The sequence below is a fragment of the Schistocerca americana genome, chromosome 8 (assembly GCF_021461395.2).
Source record: "Schistocerca americana isolate TAMUIC-IGC-003095 chromosome 8, iqSchAmer2.1, whole genome shotgun sequence".
In the NCBI taxonomy this organism is placed as follows: Eukaryota; Metazoa; Arthropoda; class Insecta; order Orthoptera; family Acrididae; genus Schistocerca; species Schistocerca americana.
In genome coordinates this window covers 121,396,162-121,423,649 of record NC_060126.1, presented here as the reverse complement: position 1 = coordinate 121,423,649, position 27,488 = coordinate 121,396,162, and the positions used below count along the sequence as shown (strand labels likewise).

Below are 27,488 nucleotides of genomic sequence, written 5' to 3'. Positions count from 1 at the left end.
CTGGTTTGATGCAGCTCTCCGTGCTACTCTATCCTGTGCAAGCTTCTTCACCTCCCAGTACCTACTGCAACCTACATCCTTCTGAATCTGCTTAGTGTAATCATCTCTTGGTCTCCCTTTACGATTTTTACCATCCACGCTGCCATCCAATACTTAATTGGCGATCCCTTGATACCTCAGAACATGTCCTACCAACCGATCCCTTCTTCTTGTCAAGTTGTGCCACAGACTCCTCTTCTCCCCAATCCTATTCAATACCTCCTCATTAGTTATGTGATCTACCCATCTAATCTTCAGCATTCTTCTGTAGCACCACATTTCGAAAGCTTCTATTCTCTTCTTGCCCAAACTATTTATCGTCCATGATTCAACAATATCCATTCTCAATGCATGACTCAATATCGTGCAATGAAGACCGACTGCACGTAACTACTTTTCATTGTGTATAAGAACGTGTCCGAGCAACAACAGTACTACGTTCAGGTGTTTGGTGTAGTCCCTGTACAGTACCCAGGGTGGTGTTTTACAATGCCCAGGATGGTGTTTCAAAATTTGGTAGCAAACACCCACATATGATGGCAGACAGGGTGCAGAGAGTAATGCTTTAGGAATCGGGGGCTAATAGGGGGGGGGGGGGGGGGGGAGGGGGAGGAGGTTTGGGGAAATGGACTATCGCTTAACAAAAGGATAGTTGGAGTCCTCCACCGATAAATTGGTAAAATTTGATGTTGCTTAAGTTTTGGTAACTGTTTCGGAGTTCAGGGTAAAAACGTATATTAATAAATAATAAGATGCCCATTTTAAGTTAAATGATATTTATTGGTTTGGATAGTAAGTTATTTGCCGCTATTATTCTTTTGTTAAAATGTGTTTGAAATACATTGCAACCTATATACCTACATAATTATAAAAAAAGATTGAATCTGTTGGAGTAATATATTCGCTGATTTATGAAGTCATTTTATCCAGTGCAATATGACACTCCATTGGGGGGGGGGCGCTATAGCCCCCATCCCCCCGCCCCCCTCTTTGCTACCGCTCCTGTTAGGAACTGAATAACATGCAAGGAATCTTTTTGGAACGTCCAAAATCTTTAAACACTAAGTAAAACTTTTATATTTTCAGAATAGTTTTTCATTAACTTGTAGTATTATTCCTAGACTACTCAATCAATTGAAGTTCCTAGGTGGACACAAGAACTAGACTTAACCTCATTTGGCTTTTTGTCATGCGAAATCGTGAAGAACGCTTTTTACACTCAGCTCCACGAGCTATAATCCTCATATACAGGTTGTTAATAAATAGTCGATTACTTTGAGAGGTGGTAGCACTCATCGAAACAAGAAAAATAAGTCCAATAATACTGGGTCCGGAAACGCATACTTCCGAGATAAACGTGTGTTTATAGGAAGAGCTGCACGACGCTTGGTTACGGATATTACTCGAAGCACAGATGTTGCATTGGCGCTCCGTCAAATGTGTCGGCAGGCTGTTATGTCGTCTTATTCACAGTACTCTACCTGCCATTAGGCGGTCTGCAGTCAGTTGTGTTGTTCGAGTCATGTTGTATGTTATGTTTGTTTTCGTCGTGTTTGTGTGCTTTCTTGTACAGTACGTCAACCCTATGTACGTATCATGTTTTACCTTCTTCCAAACGCGGATTCACTTTTGTGTTTACTAATTACTGTGCTGTATGTACGTACAAATGGTGTAGTACATTTACGTTTTCTCCCTTCCACTACTCGACAAGTGAAATGGTGGATACCATATTCTGCTATGGTTTAGCAAATAGGCATAGCTTGCGAGCCTGTGCCCTTTACGCCGAAAAATATCCACAGCGCAGAGCGCCCTCTTATAGGCTGTTAGGCAGACTTTTCCAGCGTCTGAGGGATACAGGTATCCTTGCACCTCCGTAGACTGACAGTAGAAAGCATCGCACAGCCCGCACGCCTGACATAAGGGAGCGTGTGCTACGTTCGGTGAAAGAAACCCATGGGACCTGTGTGCGACGATTAGGAGCAACAGAAGACTTGTGACTCTCTCTTGTCTGGGGTGGGTGGGTACTTCATGAACAATTGTTGCACTCGTATCACCTACAGCGGGTTCAGGCCCTAAGGCCGTTCTGTGGATGGCTGCTAAAGAAGTGTGCCACAGATCCATAGTTCACATCCAAGACTTTATTTTACCGATGAGGGAGAGTTCGCAAGAGATGCTAATTTGAATTTCCGTAACCAGCATGTATGGGCAGATGTAAATCCCCAAACAATTCAGGAAAGAAAGCATCAACTCCGATTCTCAATTAACGTATGGGCAGGCGTACTTGGCGTAGCAGGGCCATAGATGCTACCACAAAGGTTAACTGGGGCGCATTATCTGGGCTGTCCCTTTAATGCTGTGCCTACCTTGCTCAAGGTTGTGCCATCGCAGTAACGAATAGTAATGTGGCTCATGCATGTTGGCGCACCAGCACACTCTCGTCATAATGTGCGAGAACATCTGACGCAGATATTTCAGGACCGTTGGATAGGTCGGGAGGGTGGGAGGGAGGCTCACACCTAGGCGTGCTCTTTCCCCAGGTTCCCCAGACCTTAATCCCTTATATGTATGGTTATGGGGTCACTTGAAGGTATTGATCTACGCCACGCCAATAAACGATGTGCGGGCACTACACCGTCGCGTCTTCAATGCGTGCCAGCATGTACAGCAACAACTGCGTTTACTTAAAACGGTGCGTCACTCTTTACGCGGAGGGCAGAGTGCTGCATTCTCATGAATGGACTCCACGTTTAACACCATCTGTGAACACGTGTTCATCGCAGAAAGTATGAATTTCCCGCACATATTCATTGGTCTTATCTCAGAAAGTACGCATTTTCTGACACATGTGGTTCAAACTGCTCTGAGCACTATGCGACTTAACTTCTGAGGTCATCAGTCGCCTAGAACTTAGAACTGCTTAAACCTAAGTAACCTAAGCACATCACACACATCCATGCCCGAGGCGGGATTCGAACTTGCGACCGTAGCGGTCACGCGGCTCCAGACTGAAGCGCCTAGAACCGCACGGCCACACCGGCCGGACCTGACACATGTTTATTGGACTTAGTTTTCTTATTTTGATGAGTGCTACCACCCCTCAAAGTATTCGACACATTTTCTGAACACCCTGTATATGTGTCTTCCTCCATATTTTCTAATGTCATCCGCCCTGACTGCCTTACATCACCGGGTCGGTTTTCTTGTCACTTGCAATACAGAAAAGAATTCCTGTGGAGCATATACCATCTACTTGGCTAATTGTCCCAAAGACTTCAAATTCGTCCTCATTGCAGTTTTAATTCCGACTTTTCCAGTCTATTCCCTAATCCATTTGATTATTTGCCACTCCTATTAGTTGGAAACATACACCTCTCCGTGCTCTCTGAGCAACCATTTGTACTTGAAAGGTTTTCTCATTAAAACATAATGCCACACTGCCGTCAGTCGAAAACTCTCTTGCTCACTGAGTGTACACTTTCCAAAAAATGGTTCAAATGGCTCTGAGCACTATGGGACTTAACATCTGAGGTCATCAGTCCCCTAGAACTTAAAACTACTTAAACTAGCCTAAGGACGTCACACACATCCATGACCGTGGCAGGATTCGAACTTGCGACCGTAGCAGTCCCGCGGTTCCGGACTGAAGCGCCGAGAACCGCTCATCCACCGCGGCCGGCGTACACATTCCATTCCAGAAGTATTACCAATTTACTTCTGAAAACTATTCAGTTTACCAAAAGCACTTCGGGTCATTTTTACTCCTTTCTTTATTTTGCTGCCCATGCAGCCGTTACTTTCAGTTGCTCCAAATACAAAAATTCATTTCCAGGTCTATGACCTAGTTCTTAATTTGGGCCATTTCCTTTTTGCTGTGTTGATTATACATTCTGGCCACTTTAAAACTCATTAAATGGTTCAAATGGCTCTAAGGATATCACACACATCCAAGCCCAAGGCAGGATTCGAACCTACGACCGGAGCGGTTGCGCGGTCCCAGACTGAAGCGTCTAGAACTACTCGGCTACATCGGCCGGCACTCATATTAAGTTACATTCTCTGATTAGTTTTCTTTGAAATAAAAAAGAAACAATATCAGCAGAATAACGTACTGGAATCACAGGAATTGATTACTTTATTGGATAAAGAATGTGATAGCTTTCTGTGGGGATGTTGACAACAGTTTTGGTATTCTGGAACGTCCTTGCACAATTGTGCTTATTTTGAAGTGTTTGTGGGTTAAGTTGACGATACCTCCTAAAGCTCCCGCAGACAGTTAACCGTGCGGTGGTAGCTATTGAAGTTGTGGAGATACGAGCGTCTGAAGTAGCCGTTATCACAGGATCCTTCTATCTCTTTCGCATCAATGTAGTTTTCAAGTGAAAAACATTCGAAATTGTTCTATAATGTTCACGTAATTTTACGAATATTGTAGAATATTTTTCAATGTTTTAGAATGCAGGAGTAGGTTTAATAATGAATAAAAAAATAGGAGTGCGGGTAAGCTACTACAAACAGCATAGTGAACGTATTATTGTGACCAAGATAGATACAAAGCCCACGCCTACTACAGCAGTACAAGTTCATATGCCAACTAGCTCTGCAGATGATGAACACATTGATGAAATGTATGATGAGATAAAAGAAATTATTCAGGTAGTAAAGGGAGGCGAAAATTTAATAGTCATGGGTGACTGGAATTCGAGAGTAGGAAAAGGGAGAGAAGGAAACGCAGTAGCTGAATATGGATTTGGGGTAAGAAATGAAGAAGGAAGCCGTCTGGTAGAATTTTGCACAGAGCATAAATTAATCATAGCTAACACTTGGTTCAAGAATCATAAAAGAAGGTTGTATACATGGAAGAACCCTGGAGATACTAAAAGGTATCAGATTATATAATGGTAAGACAGAGATTTAGGAACCAGGTTTTAAATTGTAAGACATTTCCAGGGGCAGATGTGGACTCGGACCACAATCTATTGGTTATGAACTGTAGATTAAAACTGAAGAAACTGCAAAAAGGTGCTAATTTAAGGAGATGGGACCTTGATAAACTGACTAAACGAGAGGTTGTAGAGAGTTTCAGGGAGAGCATAAGAGAACAATTGACAGGAATGGGGGAAAGAAATACAGTAGAAGAAGAATGGGTAGCTCTGAGGGATGAAGCAGTGAAAGCAGAAAAGGTCAAGTAGGTAAAAAGACGACGGCTGGTATAAATCCTTGTGTAACAGAAAAAATATTGAATTTAATTGATGAAAGGAGAAAATATAAAAATGCAGTCAATGAAGCAGGCAAAAAGGAATACAAACGTCTCAAAAATAAGATCGACAGGGAAGTGCCAAACTGCTAAGCAGGGATGGCTAGAGACCTTTGGAGAAAAGAGAACCACTTGTATGAATATCAAGCAAAGAAGAATAAATAAACTCTTCATTATTATATCATTGATTTATGTTTGTTGTTTTGATTAATAAGGTGGAAGGAGTATATAGAAGGACTATACAAGGGCGATGTACTTGAGGACAATATTATGGAAATGGAAGAGGATGTAGATGAAGATGAAATGGGAGATACGATACTGCGTGAAGAGTTTGACAGAGCGCTGAAAGACCTGAGTCAAAACAAGGCCCCGGGAGTAGACAACATTCCATTAGAACTACTGACGGCCTTGGGAGAGCCAGTCATGACAAAACTCTACCATCTGGTGAGCAAGATGTATGTGACAGGCGAAATACCCTCAGACTTCAAGAAGAATAAAATAATTCCAATCCCAAAGAAAGCAGGTGTTGACAGATGTGAAAATTACCGAACTATCAGTTTAATAAGTCACAGCTGCAAAATACTAACGCGAATTCTTTACAGACGAATGGAAAAACTGGTAGAAGCCGACCTCGGGGAAGATCAGTTTGGATTCCGTAGAAATGTTGGAACACGTGAGGCAATACTGACCTTACGCCTTATCTTAGAAGAAAGATTAAGGAATGGCAAACCTACGTTTCTAGCATTTGTAGACTTAGAGAAAGCTTTTCACAATGTTGACTGGAACACTCTCTTTCAAATTCTAAAGGTGGCAGGGGTAAAATACAAAGAGCGAAAGGCTATTTCCAATTTGTACAGAAACCAGATGGCAGTTATAAGAGTCGAAGGACATGAAAGGGAAGCAGTGGTTGGGAAGGGAGTGAGACAAGGTTGTAGCCTCTCCCCTATGTTTTCAATCTGTATACTGAGCAAGCGGTAAAGGAAACAAAAGAAAAATTCGGAGTAGGTATAAAAAACCAAAGAGAAGAAATAAAAACTTTGAGGTTCGCCGATGACATTGTAATTCTGTCAGAGACAGCAAAGGACTTGGAAGAGCAGTTGAACGGAATGGACAGTGTCTTGAAAGGAGGATAAGAGATGAACATCAACAAAAGCAAAACGAGGATAATGGAATGTAGTCGAATTAAGTGGGGAGATGCTGAGGGAATTAGATCAGGAAATGAGACGCTTAAAGTAGTAAATGAGTTTTGCTATTTAGGGAGCGAAGTAACTGATGATGGTCGAAGTAGAGAGGATATAAAATGTAGACTGGCTATGGCAAGGAAAGCGTTTCTGAAGAAGAGAAATTAGTTAACATAGAGTATAGATTTAAGTGTCAGGAAGTCGTTTCTGAAAGTATTTGTATGGAGTGTAGCCATGTATGGAAGTGAAACATGGACGATAAATAGTTTGTACAGGAAGAGAATAGAAGCTTTCGTAATGTGGTGCTACAGAAGAATGCTGAAGATTCGATGGGTAGATCACGTAACTAATGAGGGGGTATTGAATAGAATAGGGAAGAAGAGGAGTTTGTGGCACAACTTGAGTAGAAGAAGGGACCAGCTGGTAAGGCATGTTCTCAGGAATCAAGGGATCACAAATTTAGCATTGGAGGGCAGTGTGGAGGGTAAAAAATCGTAGAGGGAGACCAAGAGATGAATACACTAAGCAGATTCAGAAGGATGTAGGTTGTAGTAGGTTCTGGGAGATGAAGAAGCTTGCACAGGATAGAGTAGCATGGAGAACTGCATCAAACCAGTCTCAGGACTGAAGACCACAACAACAACAACAACAACAACAACAACAATAGAATATTGTCATACTTTCTACATGAAACAGCACATATCGTGTTGATCCACACTGCGATAATGTCGTCTTAACCGAGGAGCTGTGCGATATGGTAAAGATAGAGGAACAACTCATCGAAAAAGTGAACGTTTACAGAGAGAAACTACGTAAACAAAGAACAGTAGCGCACAATTTCAGCAGTTCCAGTCGGATATCCGTGTTGGGACTACCAAGGGGGAGGAGACCACAAGGTCGGTGAGTGGGCTGCCAGAAGTTCGAACGTATTAGGAAAGCTAGAAAATATGAAAAGGGAAATGCTAAGCCTCAATCTAGATATAGCGGGCTAAGCGATATGAAAAGGAAAGAAGCTAATGATGGTGGTCAGAAGAATATAGAGTAATATCAAAAGCAACAGAAAATGACACCGAAGCTTGGACAGAGTCAGTTATAGACAGGGATGCAGTCTCTCGCCAATACTGTTCATTCTCTACATAAAAGAAGCAATTATGGAAATAAAGATAATAATCTAATAGTCTAGGGGAATTAGAATGCGGTTGCACGGGAAGGAGTAGAAGAAAGGGTTACCGGAGAATATGGGCTTGGTATTAAGAATGACAGGGACAAAGAGTAATTGAGTTCTGCAACAAATTTCAGCTACTAATAGCGAATGATCTGTTCAAGAATCAAATGTGCAGGAAGTATACTTGGAAAAGGCAGGAAGATGTGGGAAGATTCCAGTTACATTACATCATGATCAGGTAGAGAAAACACCCAGTGACTCACCTCACAATTAGGTAATGATGAAGAGTAAGTTGAAATTTAAGAAAATCGTCAGAAAGAACCAGTGAGGAGGGAAGTGAGACGCTGAAGTAATGAATGATATATTTGAAGTTCGCTAGAGATGTGGATACTGCTGTAAGGAATACCACAATATATATTTCAGTTGAAGAGAAGCGAACAACATCACAGACGTTGGATAGACAAACATTGCTACAAGGAAGGTAACTGCAGAGAAATCTAGTAGTAGTACTTATTAATCAGCGAAATAACGAAGTACAAAAACGTTCAGAGAAAGACAGGAATGCAGAAGTATAAATCACTTAGAAATGAAATAAATAGGAAGTGCAGGTAAGCCAAGATGAAACGGCTTTAGGATAAGCGAGAAGAAATCGAAAAAGAAATGATCGTCGGAAGGACAGATTCAGCATATACAAAAGTCAAAACAGTATTCTGGAAAATGAAAATCAAGGGTGGCAACATTAAAAGTACAATAAGAACGCCACTGTTAAGCGCAAAAAAGGGATCTGATAATTGTAAAGAGTAGAAGAAAGACCTGTTTAAGGGTTGGGACTTGTCTCATGACGTGACAAAAGAAGAAGTGAGGGTTAACATAGGAAAGACAGGAGATCCAGATTAGTATCAGAATTTACAAAAGCTATGGAAGATTAACTTCAAATAAGACGGTTATGCTGATAACGTTCTATCGGAATCTCTAAAATCACTGGGGCTAGTGGCAATCAAAGGAAGAGTTGAGCTGGTTGTAGAATTTATTCCATCAGACTTTCAGGACATATTATCCACAAAATTGCGAAGATAGCAAGAGCTGATAAGAACGAGAACTATGGCACAATCTGCTTAACGGCTCATGCATCCAAGTTTCTGACAAGAATATGATACAGAAGAATGGATAAAAAAAATTGAGTTTGTGTTAGACCATCAGTTTGGCTTTATCAAAGGTAAAGGCACCAGAAAGGCAGTCCTGACGTTGAGCTTGATTACGGAGGAAAAACTGCAGTGAAATAAAATCGCTTTTACAGCATTTGCCGATCAGGAAAAACGTTCGACGTTATTAAATGGTGCAAGATATTCGAAAGTCTGACAGAAGTAGGAGTAATATGTGTAAAAGAGCAAAGAGGAGTTAATAAGTTTTGAAGACCAAGAACGAAGCGTTTCGATTAAAAAGGGGCTAACACAGCAGTGCAGTCTTTTGTCCCTATTGCTCAATCTACATACAGAAGAAGCAATGATGTTATCCTCAGTGAAGGTGAAAAACAGTTATAGATTTTGTTGAATGGAATGAAGTCTGAGTGCAGAATATGGGCTGAGAGTAAATCGGAGGAAGACGAAAGTAGTGAGAAGTATGTGAAATGAGAATAGCGAAAAGCTTATCAGTACTGGTCACGAAAGAATTCTGAAACCTCGGAAACAACCCATGACGAACGAAGCAAGGATGACAGTGACAAAGCAGGTTAGCACAGGCCATTTCCGGTCGAGGCAAGCCTGCTGATAGCAAATACAGGCCTTAAATTGGGGAACAGATTTCTGAGAACGTAGGTTTGAAGCACAGCATTACATGGTAGAGAATCATGAACAGCAGGAAAAATGGCTCTGAGTACTATGGGACTTAACTTCTGAGATCACCAGTCCCCTAGAACTTAGAACTGCTTAAACCTAACTAACCTAAGGACATCACACACATCCATGCCCGAGGTAGGATTCGAACCTGCTATCGTAGCGGGCGCACGGTTCCAGACTGTAGCGCCTAGAACCGCTCGGCCACCGGGCGGCCGGCGAACAGTAGGAAAACTGGAACAGAATAGAATCGTAGCTTTTAGGATATGGTGCTACAGAAAAAAAGGTGAAAATAAGTGGGTTGAGAAGATAAAGAATGAGGAGGTTGTCTGTAGAATCGGCGAAGAAAGGAACTTATGAAAAACACTGAAAAGAAGGGACGGAATATACGACACGTGTTAAGACATCTGAGAATAACTCTCATGGTACTTGAGGGAGCTGTAAAGGTTAAAAACTGCACAGGAAGAGAGATTGGAGTAAACATCCAAAAAATGCTGATCTGAACTGAAGAGGTTAGCACAGGAGGTGGTCTGCACCAAACTAGCCAAAAGACCAAAAAAAGAATAAAACCCCCACTATCTCACCTCGGAATCCTTCTCTGATCACTATGTACTGCAGCTGCAATCTTTCCGTACCTCCTTTTGCAGGTATACCTCCACCTCTCGTAATTAAAAAAAGTGTATTCACTATTACTAGCCGAAATTTATTGCACAATTCAGTTCGAGTCTCGGTCGGGCACACAGTTTTAATCAGCCAGGAAATTTCATATCAGCGCACACTCCGCTGCAGAGTGAAAATCTCATTCTGGAATTCAATTACCCTACTCCTCCCCCATTCCTTCTACCAAGCCCACACTCTCCCGTAACTCCGTCTTCCATTCCTTCCCCTACAAATTCCCCGTGGTTATTAGACTATCATCTACTCGTATATACTGAATTATCTGCTCGATATCCTCGTACTTTGTCTATCTATTCAGCTTCTGCTTTGGACGTCGGCATGTATACCTTAAGTATGTTGTTGGCATTGGTTTTCTGTCGATTCGGGTGAGAACAACAATATCACTAAATTGCTCTAGGCGCGCAGTCCGGAACCGCGGGACTGCTACGGTCGCAGGTTCGAATCCTGCCTCGGGCATGGATGTGTGCGATGTCCTTAGGTTAGTTAGGTTTAAGTAGTTCTAAGTTCTAGGGGACTGATGACCACAGAAGTTAAGTCCCATAGTGCTCAGAGCCATTTGAACTAAATTGCTCACAGGTACTCACCCTCTTCCTTGATTTCCTAGTCATAATCAAATCTATGCTCTGTTGTATCATTTTGTGTTGCTGTTGATATTACCCTACATTTTTGTCCGACCAGAAGCCTTTTATCTTCTTTCCATTTCATTTCACTGACTACCACAATAAAAAGTCTAAGATTTTGTATTTTTCTTTTCACATTTTCTAGCTTTTCCACCATGCTCAAACTGCTGATATTCCACTCCACGACTCTGTGTGTTACCCTTTCGTTGTTATTCGATCTTTTTGTCATGGTCACCTCCACTTGGGTAACTCCTTCCCGGAGATCCGAATGGGAGACTTATGAAACCTTTTGTCAATGGAGAGATTAGCACGAAATTTTTTCTGTTAAAGCCACCTGCCCTATGGATCGACACTGTGCGTCTTCAATGCCCTGGTTCCACTGCCTTCTTCATTATCAAATCGTTGATCATTGCTGATTCTTCAGCCTTTAAGGGCAGTTTCCCAACCCAACGGTAAGACGTTGCCCTGAAACTCTGTCCGCTCCTTCTTGTTACACAAGATTTTTGGCAGAACGATGGTGACTGCTTATATCAGGTGTGGCTGTGTTAGAACCCAGGGGACAGAACATTGTGATTGTAAATCACGACTGGACAGCAAGGGTCACAATTTATGCTCATAAAATGATGTTATAAATTGGAATACGTACAAATTATTTTCCACGTAAGTAGTAAAAGACTATTCCTTAATGTTCTCGAAAAAATCCTGATTTTTTTTCCCCATTTGTTAGACGGTGGTTTAGGCGTAACGTCCTTACTTAGGTCGGAAACATTGTTTTTAAGTACATGCAAATGAATTCTTTTGTGTTGATGACGCAGGTGAATTCTTGATTATGATGTACTTACTAAGCGGCACAGGGTGCGTTTCGTTGCACTGTTGTATCACCATGATGTCCGTCCTCATCTCTTCCGATGTGATGCTTGGCTGGAAAAGGAGATATACTAGTTAAGGTACATTTAACACTCATCTAAAATTTAAATATAGGAGGATGCCCTATTCGTGGTAGCAAATCTAAGTGCGACATTATCCTGACGAGAGGAAACTCGTTTCGCATGCATGAAGACCATGTCTCACTCTTCTGGAAGATACTGTTAGCAACTATTAAAAGCGTAATCGTATCTTGTCACAGATGAATTTTACTCTCACGAACCTGTATTTAAGGAAAAATAATCTCATAATATGAGTAAGAACCACTGTTTCTACATTCATTAAGTTTTCCATTGTACTAATTACTCAAACGACTGACAAAGAATCTGCATATAAATTATCGCAAGATCTGATCAAGATACCTGTTACAGATACTTATTACCTGTTATCATGCAGCTGCAACAGTATTGATTTAAGGTCACTAAATGTGTCGTCGCTGGTCATCGTGACCCAATTCGAGGCTGGGCTCATCACTGAAGACTACTCGAGTGAAACAGTCAATGAGATGTCTTTCCTTAAAACCGTGTCCTTTTTATTGTTCGCCTGTGTAGGTCTCCACTAGCTCGTTGAATGAAAGTACTGACATACTAATGTAATTCAAAAATTCCACTGTAATTTCTTAATTCATTATGTAGCGTGTGAAATAACCTGCTTACTTTACGATAAGCAATGAAGGGATGTACCCAGAACTTCCTTTTCTGCGTTCTCTTTTTATTTCGACGATGCACAGAGGGCACAACTACTAGCTCTTCAAGGTCCACTTCAATATTGAGCTCAAACTAAAGAGATTCCTGTGGCGGCTCTGCTGGCAAACGAACTAGCAGACCGCAGAATGCGTCTTTTGTTTTTTCTGCCCTGCACCTTCAGCTGTTTGAAACAAGCCGCAGACGATAAGAAATCAAATACTTGTACTGCGAAGAACAGTTTGTAGGCTGAGGTGCCGACAGTGCAGATGCTGAGACCTTATGAATCCCTGTGCAGATTTTGCAGCTTGACGTGAAATCTGAACTACGAGGCTGAATTAGTCAGCTGTTGCTAGGTGCCGCCGTATCTGTTTGTATTGCCTGTTCACCACCTGCTACTGAGCGTATCTCTGTTTGTCATTACTCACGCAATGTGCTCTTAAGGTAAAAGAGGGCCTTCTGCCACCACGCTCGATCTTTCGAAGAGTCACCAGTGACAATGCCATTTTTGGTCATGATACTATTACAAGAAAGGTGTTCAACAAAGGTAACAAGAACATGAAGAAATAAACGAGAGTGAGTTTGGCAGAAGTGGTAGCTGCTAACCTACATAAAAGACGATCTAAGAACATTCGTTTCAAATCCAGCAAACCCAGAACTTCCTTTGAATCTCAAACACATCACATACCGATTAAATCAACGAAACACGGCAAAAACCTGTTTTCCTATGACTGCCGGAAATGTAATGCTGAGAAGGCAATACACTCGGTTAAGTAGAATCACAGAGAATTCCAGAAATAAACCAGAATTCCGAAACAAATGAAAAGCCTACACTTTTGATCCCAGAATGCGCCACGGGCGCTGCTCCGCCCCCCTTCCCCTCCCACCCCCACCTGTTACGAACGCGTGTGAATATATGGAGATTACAGACCATAACTGGACGAAATTCGTGTTGCAACCATAAGTTATTTTGAGTGAACGCTTCATTGACGACTAATTTTAGTAGAAAGCATCATCTTAAAGTCAACCAACCGAATAGTATAACACAAGAAGAAAATGTAGAATTATTTTTTCAAAAATCATAGTAGTCTGCTGAAAACTACGTATATATGCACACGTAACAATAAATAATAACCTCTTGGTTAAGTTCACATGTAGAACGTCAAATATAAGTCAAATGTTGCCTTCAACTTCGACATCTGAAAGAAAACTCCGTTCAGATGTTGGCAGTTTATGCACTGCTGCACGTGCACCACTGCTCTGAGCCATTTAAGCAGTAATTCTGGCCATAGGACCGCTACATACGCAAATCAAAAGGGAAGAAACTATAATATGTGGTAAAATGGAAAGTACTCTCTGCCACGCACTTCACTTTAACTAGCGGAGTATGAATGTAGACGTAGAAATAAATGGAAATATAAATGAACACATCTCCACTGTTACCTAAAATACGCGATCTCCCTTACTTCCTGCAGATACAGATTACATGCAGTAGTTCCACAGTGTGCCCGAGAAGTTCTTGTATACCTATATTAAAACAGGATACGCACGTTATATACTGGAGTCCTTACAAATAAAAACTGTACACCCAGTGGATCTACCCGTATATGTGCATAATCGTACCTTGCACAACCCATACAGTCCTTGATTTACACTGAAGAGCCAAAGAAACTGGTACACCTGCCTAATATCGTTTAGGGTCCCGCGAGCACACAGAAGTGCCGCAACACGGCGTCGCATGGACTCGACTAATGTCTGAAGTAGTGCTGGAGAGAACTGGTACCATGAATCCTGAACAGCCCGTTGCAAGGCATCCCAGATAATAATGTTCATGTCTGGGAGTTTGCTGGCCAGAGGAAGTCTTTAAACTCAGAAGAGTGCTCCTGGAGCCGCTCTGTAGCAATTCTGGACGTGAGGGGTGTCGCTTTGTCCTTCTGGAATTGCCCACATCTGTCGGAATGCACAATGGACATGAATTGATGCAGGTGATCAGATAGGATGCTTACGTACATGTAATCTGTCAGTTTTACCTAGACGTATCAGGGGTCCCTTGTCACTCCAACTGCACACGCCCCACACCATTACAGAGCCTCCACCATCTTGAACAGTCCCGTGCTGACATGCAGGCTGCATGGATTCATGAGATTGTCTTCAAACCTGTACACGTCCATTCGCTCGATACAATTTGAAACGAGACTCGTCTGACCGGGCAACATATTTCCAGTCCAATGTCGGTGTTGACGGTCCCAGGCAAGACGTAAGGCTTTGAGTCGTGGAGTCATCAAAGGTTCACGAGTGGTCCTTCGCCTCCGAAAGCCCCTATCGATGAAGTTCCGTTGGGTGGTTCGCCACACTGACACTTGTTGATAGCACAGCATTGAAATCTGCAGCAATTTGATGAAGGGTTGAACTTCTGTCAAGTTGAACGATTCTCTTCAGTCGTCGTTGGTCCTGTTCTTGCAAGCTCTTTTACTGACCGCAGTGATGTCGGAGACCAGATGTTTTAGCGGCTTCCTAATATTAACGGTACGGTCGTGAAATGGTCGTACGGGAAAATCCCCACTTCATCGCTACCTATGAGATGCCGTGTCCCATCGCTCGTGCTCCGACTATAACACCACGTTCAAACTTACTTCAATCTTGATAACCTGTCATAGTAGCAGCAGTAACCGATCTAACAACTGCGCCAGACAGTTGTTGTCTTATATAGGCGTTGCCGACCCCACCTCCGTGTTCTACCTGTTTACCTCCGTATATGAATACGCATAACTGTACTAGTTTCATTGGCACTTCAATGTATTACGGAGCGCCACAGGATTATGCTTCAAAAAGGTCCAAAACAATTCTACGTCTTATACCGGCTTTGAGCCAGATGGGATTAGATTATTCAACACACAGTTGTTGGAAGTGGTTAGGTGTGGCCAGGTATACTGATAACATCCCGGTCCATCTGATCTTCCTTAGATCAGAAAACCGCGTTCCTCGTATTTGAGATATGTAGCACATTCATCAGAAAATAACGAGGTAAGAGGGAGGGGCTCAGGAGGAGATACAAGCATGCGCCAGATTCTGGGCAATGACTTTGTCGGCGCACCTGATGCTCACAACGTCGTCGCTTGCCGAAACACACTGAGGTGAAAAAATCATGGATAGCGGCAATGCTTTGTTGGCACTATCGTTTGTACTTACGTGATTATCATACGAAAAGGCTACAGACGTCAATATGACCTCACAAGGAAGTTAAGATACTTTGAACACGGAATTTTATTTTGGTGCGAGACACATTTGACATTCCAGTTCGGAAATCGTCAGGGAATGCAATATACCTCCACAGCGTCAAAAGTGTGTCGAGAATACGAAATTTAAGGCATTACCTCTCACCACGGACAAGCTGTGGTCATCGTCCTTAAATTACTGATCGAGAGCAACGGTGTCTGCATAGAGTTTTCATTGTGAACAGACAAACAACATTGCGTGAAATCACTGTGGGACATACAACAAACGTATCCGTTAGGATAGTGTGATGAAATTTGGTATTAAATGGTTATGGTAGCAGACAACATACGGGAGTGCCTTTGCTAACAACACGACATCGCCTGCAGCGAGTCCCCTGGGCTCGTGACCGTATGAGTTGGACCCTAGACTATTGGAAAACCGTGGCCTGGTCAGGTGAGTCCCGATATCAGTGGTAAGGTCTGATGGTAGGGTTCGAGCCTGGCGCAGACCCCTCGGAGCCATGGCCCCAAGTTGTCAACAAGGCACTGTGCTAGCTGGTGGTGGCTTCATAATGTGTGTGTGTGTGTGGGGGGGGGGGGGGGGGGGGGTGAGTGGGCGGGTGGGTATGTGCGCGCGAGCGCGCTTACTTGGAATGGACTGGGTTCTCTGGTCCAGCTGAGCCAACTGAGACCATTTGCAACCATTCATGGACTTCCTGTTTCCAAGCAACGGTGGAATGTTTATGGATAACAATGCTCCATGTCGCCTGGTTGCCATTGTTCGCAATTGGTTTGAAGAATATTCTGGACAATTCAAGCGAACGGTTTGGCTACCCAGATCTCCCGAAATGAATCCCGTCGAACTTCCATGGCACACTGCGCACAAAATCCTGCACCAGCCACATTTTGGCAATTATCGACGGCTATAGGGGCAGCAGGGCTCAATACTTCTGCAGAGGACTTCCGAGTTCTTATTGAGTTTATGCCAAGTCAAATGGTTCTAATGGCCCTGGCCCTTAACATCTATGGTCATCAGTCCCCTAGAATTTAGAACTACTGAAACCTAACTAACCTAAGGACATCACACAACACCCAGTGATCACGAGGCAGAGAAAATCCCTGACCCCGCCGGGAATCGAAACCGGGAACCCGGGCGCGTATGCCAAGTCGAGTTGCTGCATTATGATGTGCAAGAAGTGGTCTGGCACAACATTAGTATGTGCCCCATGACTCGTGTCACCTCAGAGTATTGTGTACATTGGATAAAGACATCCGGCCGTTCACATTGTATTAACAAAGAACGATAAGCTGCAGCTAGCTCCTCCATTTCTTTAGATAATTCATTCACAAAAATCTAAATTCTTTCATTTTCAAATTCAAATCTTTTCAATGTAAACACCGGTTGCTGGCCACAGTAATTAAAAGTTCAATTGACATTTGTGAATGGACTTCATGGGAGACTGTGAAGTAACTGAGCGATGTAGCAAACATTATCTCTCCCGTTTTCTGAAGGGAAACCTTGTACATTACCCTGTGAATTTGTAACTGTTGCATCTGTCATCTAAGTGGACACAGATTTCGCTGGAAATGTGTATTAGATTAGAAGTACTTTTCATTCCAGCAGACCGTTGGGGAATCCTCCCGGACGTAGAACGTCAGGGATGCGGAGTAACTAAAAGAGTTTAAACATACACAGTCCAGTCACACTGACTGGATCATCATGTTCGACGTCATCGTGCAATAACCACTAACAGACGGCAGGTGGTAGTAGTAGCAGTGGAGGATATGTAAAATGTTTCGGGGGGATGCAGAAAACAGTGGAGTCGTTGTCGTAATACAGAAACGGAGCGATTTTCCTGAGTTCCAAAACGTCATGATCATTGGCTTTCGGGCCAAGGGTGGAAGCTTTTTCAAAACTGCTAAGTTTGTAAATTGTTCGCGTGCTGGAATGGTTGAAGCATACCATGCACTGCAAAATGGTGCTAACCGAAAACCGCTTTGAGGAAACTGTGATGCGCCACGGCCCATAGATGACGTAGATGAACGACGGCTGTGGAGATGTGTACAGGCGAATAGAAGTACAACCACTGATCAACTGACCCCCCAGATGAACCAAAGGGCTACCAACAGTGTCTCCTCAACGACTGTTCAGCGAAAGTTGCTACGTCTGGGCCTCTACACCGAACGCCTTTTTTGTGCACCATGATGACTGTTGTTCATTGACCACGAAGGCTAGAATTTGTACGCCAATACTGGAACTGGTTGTGCACGGAGTGGTGGCAGGTGGCCTTTCCAGATGATAACATTTTACGCTCCATCGGACAGATGGCCGTTGGCGGTTATTGTCCTGCAATAACCTTCGTATGAGTCCAGGCCAGAGGAGGGAGCGTTATACTCTTGGGAATGTTTTCGTGATATTCCCTGGGTACTGGGAGTATGTGTCTTCTGAGAGTTGGTTACCAACCCCCTTCTAGGAGGACCAGGATTTTCTTTTGGGGTTGTGTCCCTTAGCCGATATGTTCCTGTTATTTAAAGGCGCTGGGAATAAGTTCGCCTTTCATCCTCTCCCATTGACTTTGTAGCCCGTATTCACTGTGTGTCATACATTGTCTAGGGGTCTCACGACTCATGCCCTCAAGGATGTGGGAGTCTGGTTTGTTGGCAGAGCTGCATTGATTTCTCAAATTTCATTGGACTTTTCCCAGAGTTTTGTTTCTGCAAACAGGTATCGGAGCCTGAGCAGACTCCAGGGTCCTTTGCCAAACTTTGATTGTTGGAGAATAGAAAAGAGAAATGCAAGACACCCTCAGTCCTCGAAACCTAAAACCACTGGGTCCGAAAGAGTAAGAGCTGGCCAAGGGAGGCCGATAAGAAAGAAAACAGAAAAAGCCTGATACAAGTAAGTGGAAGTAATGTCAGGCTTAGCTAAGGGACCATGTGGTTGCCACCCACAAACTGCCAAGACAGGAGCCCCCTGGGGGAACTACTCTTTATCTGGAATCTCACCAACTGACCTATCTGGCATGGGTGACCCTACTGGGAGCATAGTTCCCGCCAGCATAGCTCAGTGGATCACTGATACACACAAACCTCCCCACCAACGTTAAGGTGGCAGTCCTTGAGGAGGTATTTCCTGGGTAATCTCGTAATTATGGAAAGTTTAGTGGATAAACAGAAGTGCGTATCTGTCCTTGGACTTCCATCTGTACATGCAGTTTGTGATTTCCTCAGCACAATAGCATCTACCAGCAGGACAATGCAACATGTCAAAAGCTCACAGTCTACCTGCGTAGTTTGAAGAGAATCAGGATGAGTTTACTGTGTTCGTATGACCACCAAACTCCTCGGGTTGAAACCCAAGCGAGAATCTGTGGGATCATCTCGAGCGGGCTGCTCGTGCTTTGGACCCTCAACCGAGAAACCTAGTGCAGTTGGCCATCTGAAGGTGTCACCATGGTTCGAGAATACCTCATTGTATTCCTGCACGTCCGTGCTGCAAAAGTTGATTATTCAGGATTTTGACAGGTGATACGTTCATGTAACTGGATCGTGTATTTTCATTTAAAACAAACTAATCAGAAAACATGTAAATGTTCATTGCACTGAGGCGCATATGATAATTCTCAGGTTATTGTAGCCATCATCATCAAACAGAAAAATCATTTTACATCACTTATCTACATCAATCGCATTACTGCACTGAATTTATACAGAAGTTAGATTTATATAACAATCGCGTTATTTGACATTATTAATGACATATACACATCAGAGCCGGCCGCTGTGGCCAAGCGGTTCTAGTCGCTTCAGTCTGGAACCGCGCGACCGCTACGGTCGCAGGTTCGAATCCTGCCTCGGGCATGGATGTGTGTGATGTCCTCAGTTAGGTTTAAGTAATTCTAGGGGACTGATGACCTCAGATGTTAAGTCCCATAGTGCTCAGAGCCATTTGAACCAATATACACATCAGTCGGTTCTGATAAGAAATTCATCAGTGGAACAGAAAGAGTTAGTAAATTCTTCAAACTCCTTTTGAACTGAACGTAATTACTAATTAAACTTTTTAAGCTGCTGAAAATTTACTGAAGACCGTGTTCGTGAATAATCGACACCATTCTGGATCAAAGTAAGTGACTTTAAATTTTTATGAAGATTATTCTTATTTTTAGTATCGATTCTATGAACTGAACTGTTGGTTTCAAAAAGGGGATCAACTTTTAAATATTGTGAAAAAGTAGTCAGATCCTCAGTCCCTTCACTAGGCCTCTTTGGGACATTCTTGAGTGCACACCACAAGTAATTCGTATTACATGTTTTCGCACTAGAGAGCTTTAGCTTGTTTTGATGAGTTACCCCCAAAAAAATGATCCTGCACGACATAAAAATTAGCAAAGTATACTAAATTTTTAATTTCATATCACCCACATTAAACGTATTCGCAATTGTGATAATGGACAACCATCAGCTATAGAAAGGAATGATGACAACGAAAATTTGTGCATGACCAAAGGAACCTCCCATCATAATTCAGAATAACACAGGCACTGCAGTGTCATATTTCTGTCACCTATGTCTGATAGCATCCGCACTGCAAATAGGGAGTTGTTTAGGCGTTTCAGCAGTTTTTGGTATGCTCCTGCCAGTTATTATCAAGCTGTAACTCCAAGGAATTAACTTCTTTTACCTTAGTGATTTTCAGTTTGGCGCTAATTACCCCCTGAGGGTAAAACGAAACTTTCTGAGAGGTAAAGCAAAATTGGTTGTTATGATTTAGTGATATCCTAAAATATTTTTTAAAGTAATCGCTGTTGTCACTATTGCAGTAGACTCTAATATATATTTGATCATCAGCCATTTGACGTACGCTACTATATTGAAACGTCCTCTACATTCTTCAGCGGTACGAATTCCTGATAGTTCCATTAATTTTCTGTTGTCATCTACCTACCCTCCTTCCATTAGTTTGCCTTCCCATTTCTCTGTTATTTCTTGGAATCCAGAAAAAAACTTCCTATGTCCCTCTTTCTGATTACTGTCCAGGCCACATCAAATTTTTATCATCAATACCATAGCTATATTCCTTGATCCATTTAGTTGTATTACTCTCTGCATAATTTGTAATGTACATCTCTGCACTGCTCTGTGAGTTACCCTCAAACTTTGAACGGCTTTCGTGTTAAAACACCACGTCTCACTGTCATGAGTAAAAACTGGTAGTATGGACGCTTTGTAGACGTTCAGTTGTAAAAAATAAAAATAAAAGCATCATTCTGAAAACTTAATTAGTTTACCAAGAACATTTTATGTTATCTTCACCTTTTGTTTACTTCTTTTGCGGTCCAGTAGCTTGAAAATTTAATTAGTTTACCAAGAGCACTGAAGAACATTTTTAATTTTCTATTTACTTCTTTTGCTGTCCATCTAGTGCTACTACACTCCTGGAAATGGGAAAAAGAACACATTGACACCGGTGTGTCAGACCCACCATACTTGCTCCGGACACTGCGAGAGGGCTGTACAAGCAATGATCACACGCACGGCACAGCGGACACACCAGCAACCGCGGTGTTGGCCGTCGAATGGCGCTAGCTGCGCAGCATTTGTGCACCGCCGCCGTCAGTGTCAGCCAGTTTGCCGTGGCATACGGAGCTCCATCGCAGTCTTTAACACTGGTAGCATGCCGCGACAGCGTGGACGTGAACCGTATGTGCAGTTGACGGACTTTGAGCGAGGGCGTATAGTGGGCATGCGGGAGGCCGGGTGGACGTACCGCCGAATTACTCAACACGTGGGGCGTGAGGTCTCCACAGTACATCGATGTTGTCGCCAGTGGTCGGCGGAAGGTGCACGTGCCCGTCGACCTGGGACCGGACCGCAGCGACGCACGAATGCACGCCAAGACCGTAGGATCCTACGCAGTGCCGTAGGGGACCGCACCGCCACTTCCCAGCAAATTAGGGACGCTGTCGCTCCTGGGGTATCGGCGAGGACCATTCGCAACCGTCTCCATGAAGCTGGGCTACGGTCCCGCACAACGTTAGGCCGTCTTCCGCTCACGCCCCAACATCGTGCAGCCCGCCTCCAGTGGTGTCGCGACAGGCGTGAATGGAGGGACGAATGGAGACGTGTCGTCTTCAGCGATGAGAGTCGCTTCTGCCTTGGTGCCAATGATGGTCGTATGCGTGTTTGGCGCCGTGCAGGTGAGCGCCACAATCAGGACTGCATACGACCGAGGCACACAGGGCCAACACCCGGCATCATGGTGTGGGGAGCGATCTCCTACACTGGCCGTACACCACTGGTGATCGTCGAGGGGACACTGAATAGTGCACGGTACATCCAAACCGTCATCGAACCCATCGTTCTACCATTCCTAGACCGGCAAGGGAACTCGCTGTTCCAACAGGACAATGCACGTCCGCATGTATCCCGTGCCACCCAACGTGCTCTAGAAGGTGTAAGTCAACTACCCTGGCCAGCAAGATCTCCGGATCTGTCCCCCACTGAGCATGTTTGGGACTGGATGAAGCGTCGTCTCACGCGGTCTGCACGTCCAGCACGAATGCCGGTCCAACTGAGGCGCCAGATGGAAATGGCATGGCAAGCTGTTCCACAGGACTACATCCAGCATCTCTACGATCGTCTCCATGGGAGAATAGCAGCCTGCAATGCTGCGAAAGGTGGATATACACTGTACTAGTGCCGACATTGTGCATGCTCTGTTGCCTGTGTCTATGTGCCTGTGGTTCTGTCAGTGTGATCATGTGATGTATCTGACCCCAGGAATGTGTCAATAAAGTTTCCACTTCCTGGGACAATGAATTCACGGTGTTCTTATTTCAATTTCCAGGAGTGTAGTTACCACTCGTTGTCAGTAATAAAATTTAATAGCACCTGTTTTTGTGATTTATGAAACTGATGTGTGATAATCAGTGTTACAAGACCAGTTTCTGTGAATAAAGGAATATTTTCAGATAATGTATTACGATGGAAAGTACAGTTTCTTGAACGTCGGAAAGGTAACACAGTGTAAAGAGATTTCAACGAAACAAAACTGGTATCAGGAGTATTTACGCTGATATTCGATGATTAGTAGTTACCACTATAGGAAGAACTCTTAAAAATACCGATTTTATTACTCACAGTTCACAGATTGGGACATAGAGCTTCGCTCATGGTAGTAATGAAAATATAAGTAAAGAACGAATTAATTTGACACATGACTTACGACATGCAGTGGTGGACACCAAACAAAACACAAAGCTGTGAGAAATAAACAAAACAAAATGCCCTAAAATATCCTACCGACTCGATACTTCTTGATGTAGTGAAAAACGTAGAAATAGTGAGAGTTTTATTTGCATTGTACCTGAAATTCGTTGAAATCTGACATTTTAGGTTTTCTATTCCATAATGTACTTGGACTTTCCTGGACATTTTGGTATATAACATATTAAAATCAGACAATTGTCAGACCTTCAAATAATATTTTGACTGTTTACGTATGACGTCAAATTTCGCGGGTACGCATATAGTGTCACAGTTGAGCAGTCATCTCTTGGGAAGTACACAGTCTAGAAGACTCTGAATTTCTTTATTTTGTGCCTATTGCTACGTCTCAGAAGTTGGCATTACGAATAAACAAATCAGTCCTTTCTTTCTGATACTAGTTTTCGTTGAAAGTAGTGTGATTATCGGCTGTTTTTGTAGTAAGCTAAATCCTGTTGCTTCTTATACATAAATAAAATGACTAAGCACAGAAGTAACTTCAAGAAACTCAAATTTGAGGGTAACAGATATGTGAGACTTGCAGTTTCTTCTGAAGTACTTGAAAACACGATGAAAAGCAATGTCATACTTTGCGTCCACATGCACCAAACACTTCGTGTAAATATAGGAAAACTGAATTTTCTGGCACCTTGTATGAATTTGCAAATAAACTTTCTCTTTCTTTGGTAGTAATGGAGGCAATCAAACCTATTAACAGAGATTTGGCACATCCTGAGCTAGGAAAGAAGTGTTTAGATGGGAAAATCCAGATCGTGAATGAGTCGTTCAGTAATGTTGTGTGGTACCGTGTGCCTAAAAGTGTATTTGTTGGCTTTATGACTCGAAAGTTAGCAATGTCTGATGCTGTAATAGATTTTAATGGTGGAAACTATGAAAGATTTAAGGTTCTGGAGAAGTTAGGGGTCAGATTTGGACAGAACACAGCTAAAGGACTGCGGGAACTGGTTGAGCGTCGTGTACGTAAAGCAGAGTTGGCTGCTCAGCAAATGACAAAAGAAGTAAGAAAAAAAAGGATACAAGCACTGGGCTGCTGTGACACTGAAGAAGACACAGACTATGGGCCAGGCAATTCTAGTGCATAAAGGAGGCGGAAATGTAAGTCTGTATAAGAATTTCTAATAAAGAAAGTTTTAAATCTCGGTATCTCTGAACTACATTTTTTGCAATAAATGACCCGTTTTTTAAAAAAGTGCTGATGGTAGAGATATGAAATTTTCACAGCATGCCAAGTGTGAGAGTCAACACATATGAAAATAGAATAATTAAAATATTCAGAGTTGTTATGTTTTTATGTTCATTTATTTACAAAATTCTGTCAAGCATTGAGTGTTCGAAAAAGAAAAGATAACATGCCCCACAACACAATTTTAGTAATAAGTCTAGTTCAGTGTATCTAGAAAGGTGCACTCAAGAATTATGGAAAATTGTAAGTTGGTGCCTTAAAAGATAATGGATCACAAAATTGGCGGCATAGAACATACAATGTCCTCTTAACAATCATAAATAATTTGCCATTTTAAAAATAGGAGTTAATTTTTATTTACATTGTAATTTTTAATTGGTCCCAACTTTTGTTGGAGGTACTGAATGACATCTGATGTACTCTGGTCTCAAAAAGGTTGGGAAACACCATTCTATCTGCCTGTCATATGGTAGGAGACTATAGTTTGCAGGACAAGGGGATAACAATATTCAGAACACAAGCTCTGGAAACGTGTTCATGCCGAGGCCAACCTCGCGTGTAGTCTTTCTTTCTCCACAAAGTCTTGCCGTAGGCTACGTAGTGCGTTAACGACGGACTCACCGCAGCGAGGACGCAGCTGACTGCCAACAATAGCGGCGGCAGCAGGCGGAGGAGACGAGCAGCAGCAGCCATCGTAGTGTGGCGGCGAGGCGCGGTGTGACGTGCAGCGGGCGGCTGGACCGTTTGTTTTATAGCCGTGCTACTATCTGCCGGGATGCGTGCTCCGCGCTCGCCACAGATAGAGATACGCACTGCCGGCCACCGCTCTTATGTCTCTGGACCTTCTCCCTCCCCCCCACTCCCCTCGCCCCCTCAATCTCACAGTGTTATTCTGCGGCAAGGGACAACAAAAGCCAGCCTAGCCGCAGCAATCATCCAATGAGCGCTGTCGCACCGGGGACGCCAAGAACGGCACTCGCACTACGGTCCGAGTATGTAAACGAACGTCCTTCCTCCTACATTTCTCGTTTACTGACAGCGTTAAACTTTTCAAGTATGTGTATGTCCATCTTTTCAGAGATGGTTTCAGGACTGCGGCTGTTCAGTACAGATTGTCAAATCAAACACCTTTCAGCCGTCTACTTTCCGAACTTATTTTATTGGGCTCCTCGATTTGAAAATCTGCACTCTTCAGTCTCTTTTAACAATAGTGGGAAGGAAGAAGGTGCTTAAAACATCAATGTAGACCTGTGCTGTGATGGTGCCACGCAGAACAACGAGGGGTGCAAGCCCCCTCCGTGAAAAACACGACCACCCCATAACATCACCCCCTCCGAATTTTACTTTTGGCACCACACACGTTGGCAGATGACGTTCACCGGGCTTTCGCCATACCCACACCCTGCCATCAGATCGCTACATTGTGTGCCGTGATTGTCACTTCACACAACGTTTTTCCACTGTTCAGTCGTCCAATGTTTACGCTCCTTACACCAAGTGAGGCGTCGTTTGGTATTTACCGGCGTGAGGTGTAGCTTATGAGCAGCCGCTCGACCATGAAATCCAAGTTTTCTCACCTCCGGCCTAACTATCGTACTACTTGCAGTGCATTATGATGCAGTTTGGAATTCCTGTGTGGTGGTGTGGATGTCTGCCTATTACACATTACGGCCCTCTTCAACTGTCGGTGGTCTCTGTCAGTCGACTGACGAGGTCGTCCTGTACGCTTCTGTGCTGGACGTGTACCTTCACATTTCCACTTCACTATCACACCGGAAAGAGTGGACCTAGGGATGTTTAGGAGTGTGGAAATCTCATGTACAGACGTATGACCCAAGTGACAACCAATCACCTGGCCACGTTCGAAGACCGTGAGTTCCTCGGAGCGCCCAATTCTGCTCTCTCACGATGTCTAATGACTACTGAGTTCGCTGATATGGAGTACGTGGCAGTAGGTGGCACCACAAAGCACCTAATATAAAACACGTATGTTTTTGTGGGTGTCCGGATACTTTCGATCACATAGTGTATCACTTACACGTTTCTGTAGCCGAAAATCTGTAAGGTCATTACACGTAGGAACACTACTGCCAGCTTTGAAGTGCTAATGGTAAGCTGTTGCATGTGAAAGTAAAAGCCAACTATAGTGGTGCAACAACATGAGACGTAGTCATAGAAATGTTAACAAAATCGCGTTGCGTGATTGGCTGAGACAGCGACTCGAAACTGCCGTGCCATATGCACTGGACTGTCTGGGAGTTTCTTACGCCGTTTCAACTATAAATTACAGAGTAACCTTTGACTACAGTATGGAGTGCCCACTAGAATTTTCACCTTAGCTACTTCACTCCCCTGCTGTGTTTGTGTCATCAGTTTCTTCCTCAGCAATCTTTTCTAGTTTTTCTCGGTTCAACATGTAATGTTTAAAAATAGCGTCACTTCTCCTCTTCCCAATTTGAGTGAACAGCTGAACTATCAATTGGCTATGCGATAAGACACATTAATTTAGTTGAACGACCAGGCACAGCCATGTTGTCCACCTCAAACGCTTCGTTTGTTTTCCTATGCAACGTAAGTATGCAGGTATTAGCAACGGCAGTAACAACAAACTTATCGGAGGAAGCCACCAGCAGCAGTCAACTAGACAGAAACTGCAAACGCAGCATTTTTCCTTCTTTTTCTCCCCTTTGTTCCGCCTCATATATTCGATGCTTCCAGTGCTGACATCAACACTGACGTGAAAAACTTAAGGATGACTTACGCATGATGTGTCACTCCCAAGTAACATAGCTCTACGAAATTTGGACCCTAAAAAGGAAGAGAAGGAAATGTAGTAGGTGAATATGGAATGGGAGCAATAAATAAAAGATTAAACCGCCTGGTAGAATTTTGCACAGAGCATAACTTAATCATAGCTAATACTTGGTTCAAGAATCATGAAAGAAGTTTGTACACATGGAAGAGGCCTGGAGATACTGGAAGGTTCCAGATAGATTATGTAATGGTAAGACAGCGATTTAAGAACCAGGTTTTAAATTGTAAGACATTTCCAGGGGCAGATGTGGACTCTGACCACAATCTATTGGTTATGAACTGTAGGTTAAAATAGAAGAAACTGCAAAAAGGTGGGAATATAAGGAGATGGGACGTGGGAAAACTTAAAGAAACACAGGTTATAGAGAGTTTCGGGGACAGCATTAGGAAACAATTGACAGGGATGGGGGAGAGATACAGTGGAAGAAGAACGGGTAGCTTTGAGGGATGAAATAGTAAAGGCAGCATAGTATCAAGCAGGTAAAAAGACGAGGGCTAGCAGAAATCCTTGGGTAATAGAAGATATATTGAATTTGATTGATGAAAGGAGAAAATATAAAAATGCATTAAATGAAGCAGGGAAAAAGGAGATCGACAGGAAGAGAAATGG

General features: G+C 43.1%; 1 protein-coding gene across 1 annotated transcript in view; it reads right to left on the bottom strand.

Annotated features, from left to right (window-relative positions):
- LOC124545403 overlaps positions 1 to 24,757 on the bottom strand; it is a 39,333-nt gene extending 14,576 nt beyond the window's left edge. The window contains exons 1-2 of the mRNA XM_047124318.1: positions 24,686 to 24,757; positions 11,612 to 11,690 (exon numbers count right to left, since the gene is read on the bottom strand). Coding sequence (XP_046980274.1) covers positions 11,612 to 11,690; positions 24,686 to 24,757 — 151 coding nt within the window. The remainder of the gene's footprint in view (positions 1 to 11,611; positions 11,691 to 24,685) is intronic.
- Between the last annotated feature and the right edge of the window lie 2,731 nt (positions 24,758 to 27,488).